The sequence below is a fragment of the Solanum stenotomum genome, chromosome 11 (assembly GCF_019186545.1).
Source record: "Solanum stenotomum isolate F172 chromosome 11, ASM1918654v1, whole genome shotgun sequence".
Taxonomy (NCBI): Eukaryota; Viridiplantae; Streptophyta; class Magnoliopsida; order Solanales; family Solanaceae; genus Solanum; species Solanum stenotomum.
In genome coordinates, this window is record NC_064292.1 from 48,129,217 (window position 1) to 48,137,288 (window position 8,072).

Consider the following 8,072-nt stretch of genomic DNA (forward strand, 5'->3'; position numbering starts at 1 on the left):
TTCCTCTCAATTTGATTTGATTTGTGATTTGATATGATTTTCGATTTAATTTTGTTATTCGAACAATATATACTTGAAAAAACATATCTTGAAATCATAGCCTATAAATTGTAGTAGGAATTGGATTATTCCAAACGTTATAATTGGAAATGAGTGTAGACAACATTGAAATGGACATCACTAAAACAACAAGCCATCATTATCCACCGCACGAAAACCATCATTATCGTTAATTACTATCATTCAACCCAACAAATTTTACAAAGAATCCAAAAAAGTATGTAATTTGTATCTTATACATAATACTAATATACAACTTTACAATCAATAAAAGAGACGGATTCAAATATCATAGTACTTGATTATGACTAGTTGAATTAAAACATTCATTACGTACTCTAAGATGAATCTTTTATAATATGACTTCTTCGTGATTATATTTTCTTTTTATTTTGTTTTTATACTGGCTTGAACCAATAATTCATCGAAGACAACGTTTCTATTTATACAAAATGGAAATAAGATTATGTAGACATCTTACTCCGTAGATCTCACTTATAAAATTACACTCCATCACGATAATTTAATGACATGATTTTGAAGTAGAACAAAATTGTACACGTAACTAGTGATTACAAACGTATAAATGTATCTTTCACTTTTGAGATCAAAAGTCAAAAATCATAAGTGCAATGTCCTTTCAAAATTCTCAACAGTCAAAATTAATAATAATTGTTCAACATTAGATATATAAAATACTAGTTTTAAAACGTAAATTGTAAGTATATTCTTGTAAGTGCCGTTAGGTTGACACACAATTTAAACATGCACATTTTAGTTTTACTCAATATGATAGCTAGTATTTTAACCACCAATAACCAAATAGGAAATTCAATCGTGAGGGAGACGTTTAAATTATATATACTGACAATCTAAATAAAGAAGAAATTACTACTGTTTTGAGCAAAAAAGTAACTATAAATTAGTGATATCAATATTCTAAAAATAAAATAAATCTTGTACTTTAATAAATATAACGTAAGATAGAGCCATTCAATCTTAATGTTACACGAAGAATATAAGTAATTATTGATAGTGTAAAATCCTTTATACAAATAGTGTATATATGTTAACATTTTCATTTTTAATTGGTATTGCACGTAAAGGTTCTTTTTCGATACATTCAAGTCATCATTTTAATATATGTATTTTCTTTTTTTTTAATATGTTTTTTTAAATATTTAACAGCTTTTAAATTCTAACTTCCCCATAGTTATTTAAGATCACGATACATCTTTAATCTAAGATCACAAATTAAAATTTTCTTTTTTTATTTTTAATCAAATAAAAGCATATAAAATAAATAAAAAGGAGGAATACTAAATATTGGTTTATAAAATAAAAAGAAGAATATGGGGGAGTTATTTTTCTTTTTCTAAAAAAAGATGAAAAATATAAATAAATTAAATTTTATAAAAAAAGTAGAAACAAAGGTTTGACCAAAGATACGTCTAAAGTTCCACAATTTTTTTAATTATTATTTAATTTATTTATACAAAAAGCAAATCACCAGCCGTGCGTTTTGTGTCACGAACCGACCAAGCGAACAAATACGTAGGGCCCATTAAATAGGGGCCCAAATAATAACTTATTGCCTCACTGAAAGTGGGCCCAATAAGCCCACGTTCCTTTTCCTCATCATACGCAACAATTTCGAATGGAACCTAATTCAATCCCACTAGGGGTGTTCACGGGCCGGTTTGGATCGGTTATTGATCAAAATCAAAATTAAATCAACTTAGTCGGTTGTAAAATTATCAAAATCAAACCAAATCAAATATAGTATATATTTATCGGTTTGGTTGTTATCGGTTTCGGTTCGGTTTGGTTTGGTTATTCGATTATTAACCAGACAAAAATAAAAGAAACAATTCATTCAAAACGTGAAAAAAGTGACAACACTCTATTTAAAACGAAAATAGTTAGAATGATTGGCATTACAGAACTTTCAATCATTGAATTTACTATGAATAAAACTTCAAAATTTATTATTTTGGCCTAGAAGAAGAAGACAATGTTATTTTCAATCTTATAAAGAATTGTCATAGACACACTCATATACATAAAACCAATAAGATAAATATACTCACCTTGGGCATTTTTTCTTTCATAAGTAAATTATAAATAAATTTCGATGAAAACACATATAAGATCTTTAAAATTGTTTATAAAAACAATATATTATGTATAATAATAAAATATATGTATATAATTTGTCGGTTCGGTTTGTTTATTTCTTCAGTTTTTTCGAACAAAATCATAACCAACCCATATATTATCGATTTTTAAAAATCTAAAACCAAACCACACCTAACCCAAATAAAAATCAGTTTATTTAATTGGTTTGGTTCAGTTTTTCGGTTTGGATCGGTTTTTATCTAAACCGTGAACACCCCTACCCACCACCATCGTCTATTGTCACCTAAGTAATCTTCGTTTCGTTTTAATTTATTTGTCTTATTTTTTAAAAAATATATTATTTTTTACATAACATATATAAGATCATAAATGTATTTGAATATATTTTCACTTGACTCCATTGAATTTTTATTTTATTTATTTTTAAAAATAGTATATAAATCAAATAAATAAATTGAAACGGATCGACTATTATATCATAGTCTCTCTGCAGCTACTAATTTTGATAGGCCCACATAAGTTTGACCATGGCGACCCATCCTAATAATACCATGCCTTGTAATTTCCGGAATTTGGTCCCCCCCGCGCCCCCGGCACCTCGGGCAGGCGCCATTCTACTTTAAAAATAAATAAATTATTTTGGTTAAACAGAAAATATATTTGAGGTTAAAGTAAATAAATTGTCTTCTTAGTCTTAAGTTCAAAGTTCAATATAGTTCTTTTAATACCAATAAAAAATTGGAGGTTAAAGTAAATAAATTGTCTTCTTAGTCTTAAGTTCAATATAGTTCTTTTAATATCAATAAAAAATTGTGGCGGGATGGTAAATAACTTTTTTTAATTTTTAATTAGAGGTGTGGGATTATGTGTGAAATTATCTTTGTTAAAAAGGCATTTCATTCTCTAATATGAGAGTTTTCAATGTGAATTTCTATTTAGTAAGGTTATAATGTAGGTACTAGACGTCGGACGATCGAGAAACTAGAAAAATAGCATTTCTTTTATGATACTGTAGTTATTATATATTAATATTATAAATTTAATAAAATAATATATATCACGTGCAAGTTTTCTGCATGTGGTTCATCTATGATTTTTGTGAGTTGATTGTGACTCAGCATGTGAGAAGGGATGAGACTGTACAGTGTACATTTTTGTGTTCTAAGCATTGTCCGAGTGAGTAGACAGAGACCAAGCAAAGGTTTCTTTTAAGAGCTAGAATTGGTTCCTTTTCTTGCGATCACCCTGTATTTATTTAGATATTGAGGCATGATACCCTAAGAAAGTATAGGTTTGCTCTCAGTTCTATCTTGTTCGACATTTTGCGGTAATGGGGTGGATTTCTAGAGCAAACTATTCATTGTTGTGTTGCCCCAACCCTAGAAATGACATTTTGGTGCGGAGCATTGTTTAGAGGGAAAGAAATTGTGGTTGAAAAATCAATCATCAGAGGCAATTAGTGTGCTTTCATCAAATAATGTATGTGAGCTGGGCCTTTTTCATTCCAAGTGAGCTAATAAATGTAAAGATATGACACTTAAGTCTTATGCAACCTCTAAAGCCAATGCATGAGGAGGTTGGGGGTGTCTGTGCCATATTAAGAAAAGTTCGATCATCCCTTTTTCTGTTTTGAGACACTTCAACACCACACATAACTCTTAGGATTGGACATTTAGTGTGTGAGTAATTTAATTCGGAACCCATCATCAGTAAACAACAATTAGATAGATCCTACTTTAATATAAAAATATGACATCTAAGCTTAACTCAATTCCAAAAATTAGTTCATGTGAAGAAAATTATCAAAACAAATTAAAAATATCATCCATCCTTTTTTTCATATGATGTGGAACTCTTCAACAATAAACAATACCCTCACTAGTGATGGAGTATATGGACATTCACCCGCGAACTAAAGTTAACTCTTATTATCTACGTTTCGTTTACTTTCAAGGTGTTTGTCTTACTTTTTCTTTATAAAATGAATTTCTCTTTTTTTTAAGTTACTTATGGTATTCTGTTTGTAAAAGTATCATTTTTTCCACTGAGTAATTTGATACAATAATGCAGTTGGGAGCATCTAAATTTGGATAAGCAAATATTTAAATAAAGGATTTAACTTCAACTTTTACAGTAATGGCGCACGTACAATCATTATGGACTAGTGGGAGAGACTGTACTTCTTAATTCCCTTATATAATACTCATATAAAATTAAAGTTTGATCTTTCAAAAACTATTTTAACCATCAATGAAGTACATTAATCTTTATTATTTCTTTAGATAAGACAAAAATTGAAAAGAATCCAAATTTAAATAATACCAAAATAAAGAAAATTAAAAGAAAAAAGAGAGTGAAAAGAAGCATGTAAATTGGATGGCAATGAGCAAAGCACACTAAAGAAAAGAACCTCATTGGAACACCCAATGTGCTCAACTTTTTTTCCCATTTAAATTGAATAAAAATCTATCTTTTCATAGACCATTTCACCGGTATAAATTTAAATTTAGTAGATAAAAGAGCACAGATCTAATATATGTTACTTTATTTATTTTATTCTATGTAGCACAAACAAAATTAAGAAAGTTAATTATATTTTATTTAATTTTCAATTATTGTGACTTATAGTATTTTTTAAAATAATTTTACATAATAGTATATATTACTATCTTTATCTCAATTTATGGGGTACACGTGAAATTTTGAGAGTCAATTAAATTTTCAATATGTTCTTTAAATATTTTAAGTTGTAAATTATTATGTTTTATAGTACTTTTTCCCCCATAATTCTTAAATATATAACATACTAAAAAGAAAGGTAAAACAAATAAATTGAAATGAAGAAGTACCAAATAGAGCAATTGAAATAAAAGGGAAAATCGATCAATTTACAGACTAATCCTAAATTACTCACATTCTCTTCAATATATAAGAAAAAAAAAATACACATTCAATATTTTTATCAAATCAATAATAAATATATTTATTTAAAATTTTAATTGATTGTTATATCTATTAAATTAATCACTCAATTAGATTAAGTGTAACTTTTGAATTTGAATCAATTTTCAACATGTCCATCACACTCCAAACTTACAAAAAAAAAGGTTTAACAAAAATTGTGATATGGTGATAACTATTTCTTTTATCTTTAATTAAAGGTATTTGAATTCAAATTCTTATCGTAAAATCACCTCTGTTAAGTAGCATTTTATTTAATAATATAAGATTTTTCAATATAAATTTCAATTGAATCGAATTCTTGGACTTGACATGAAAATAAGAAAAAGTAGAAAAAGAATATAAAAAAAAAAAAAGTGAAAGAAGGAATTAACAAATAAAAGACTAAATAAATAAAAAAAAGCCAAAGGAATTTCCACTAAATGACGTCACCATTCCTTTGACTCTATTTTCTTCTTCATAAACCCCTTCTTTCCCAATTCCCCCACCTCTCATTCTTCTCTATTCCTTTCTCTCTCTAAAAAAAAAACTTGACCCACCAAACAATCAAAAAAAATTGCGCATTTGTAATTTTCTCTCTCTGAAATAATGCGGAAGGATGAACTGTACATAACGGTGCCGAGTTTTTTCCGGTGTCCGATTACACTAGACGTGATGAAATCTCCGGTGAGTTTATGCACCGGAGTTACTTATGACCGGAGTAGCATCCAGCGGTGGCTCGACAGCGGTAATAATACATGTCCGGCCACCATGCAGGTGCTACAAACTAAGGACCTTGTACCTAACTATACACTACAACGACTCATCCAGATCTGGTCTGACTCGGTCCGGACTCAGCGTTCCGATACCGAGTCTAACCGAGTTAACTCTGTTAATCACGATCAAGTTCGTGAGCTAATTAAACAGTTTGTAAACGATTTCCGAGTTCACTCCGAGTTGGAGATGAACTCGGATCGGTTATCGAAGCTCTTAGCCTTCTCAGAAGAATCAGCTGAGAATCTCCGATTTGTGGCTTCTGTAGCGGCGGAGAGTGATTTTCTCGCGATTCTGACTTCGTTCCTTGTTCACAACCCTAAAAATCTAAAAGTTGTGGAGAAAATCGTACCTCTCTGGAAAATGCTGCTGGTTGAACGAGGTTCCTTATCGAAAATCGGGAAAGCAAACGATATATATCCGGCGATAATATTTGCTCTGAAACATGGAAGTTCAAAGTTGAAAATGGAGATGTCAAAAGCTTTAGAGTTCATCACATCAACCGATTCCGAAGCTAAATCATCCTTATCAGAAAACAACGATTTGTATTCAGTTTTATTGAGTTTTTCAACAATCAATTCCGATTGGAATCCCGATTTAATGGAAGTCTCTGTTTCCTGTTTAATTTCTCTCGCAATGCTTCGGAAAAACCGGGTGAAGCTTGTGAAAGCCGGCGCGGTGAAATCAGTCGGAAAAGCATTGTCCACGGCGGAGATGGGAACCGGATTAACGGATAAAGTGTTGAGATTATTAGAACTGATATCTACTTGTAAAGAAGGAAGATTAGAACTGTGTAACGACGGAGATTGTGTACAAGCTATAGTGAAGAAAGTATTGAAAGTATCAAACGAAGCAACGGAACATGCAGTAACGATTCTATGGAGTTTGTGTTGCCTTTTTCGGGATCACCGGGCACAGGAATCGGTAGCGAAGAGTAACGGTATGGCGAAGATATTGTTATTGTTACAAAGTAATTGCTCGCCGGCGGTGAGACAAATGGCCGCCGATTTACTCAAGGTGTTTAGGGTGAATTCCAAAGCTGTTTCTTGTCTATCTACTAGCTATGATACTAAAACTACTCACATCATGCCATTTTGATTGGGGGTTAATTTTTTGTTGTTGATAACTTTGGGGGGCTCTTGGTTGATTTTTGTAAATCATATAAGCAATTTTGTTGAGAAAATATATATAGAATTGGAAAAAAAGAGAATGAGATTTCAATTTTTTTCAACTTTTTTCCCTACCTTGATCAAATTAACACAATTGAAATTTAATGTGAGTTCACAAAAACATGTTTGATGCTTTCTAAAGTATTTATTTATGTTCACCATATAGTGATAAAGTTTGTCTATACTTTATTTTTTTCCTTGTTTTCTGAAGTTGATTTACAAAAGAAGAGAAGTATCGAGAATACTTGTAAGCTTGGTGCGAATTATTAATTTTAAATACGAACTATTAACAACATTAAAAACTATCTATTTACTTGACTTACTTGACTAATTGAACATAATAAATACACTTCTGATCTTGCAATATGAGCGAAATACACTCCTAAATTCTTGTCAAGTTTAGGGGTGTTTTCATGATTTTTAGTAAGAGTTCAATGTTTCTATAAAAGTTTAAGACCATTTATTATATATGTCATACAACAGATTAAGGGTGTATCTAAGTTTAATTAATCAAAATAAATAAGTGTTTTTAAGGTTCTCATGGAACAAAAATAATAATTTTCATCAAATTGGTATTTTCAATTCTTGTAGAAAGGGGTATTCTCTTAACAAAACATTGTAGAAAAATTTTTGGTCATATTTGTTGGTCAATTTGATAACAAGTGAAGAACTTAACAGGTTGGCAATTAATTTCAATAGCTTTAATAAGAGAGCTAGTAATATAGTACATTCCCACTTTGCAAAAAGAAGAAAACGATGGTTTAATGCAATTGTACTTACACTAACCTCACATGAAGCAATTGAACTTTAAATAAAAGCTGCGTGATTTTGAGTTAATCGATCGTAAAGTGAGTATAGTGGAAAGAAAATAAGTTTAGCACGGCCTTTGCTTTTATTTGTACAAGAAAAATAAGTCAGGTTGAACCTAACTATTTAGTTGCTAGTAATTTATGAGTCTCATCAACAAGGTCTAAGCCAAACAACCATTTC

General features: G+C 30.0%; 1 protein-coding gene across 1 annotated transcript; it reads left to right on the plus strand.

The window, feature by feature from the left end:
* Window positions 1–5,681: 5,681 nt before the first annotated feature.
* LOC125845016 (U-box domain-containing protein 27-like) lies at window positions 5,682–7,039 on the plus strand. Its single transcript, XM_049524390.1, has one exon. It carries the CDS (start codon window positions 5,749–5,751, stop codon window positions 7,009–7,011), a length of 1,263 nt encoding a protein of 420 aa, XP_049380347.1. The 5' UTR covers window positions 5,682–5,748; the 3' UTR covers window positions 7,012–7,039.
* Window positions 7,040–8,072: the final 1,033 nt, after the last annotated feature.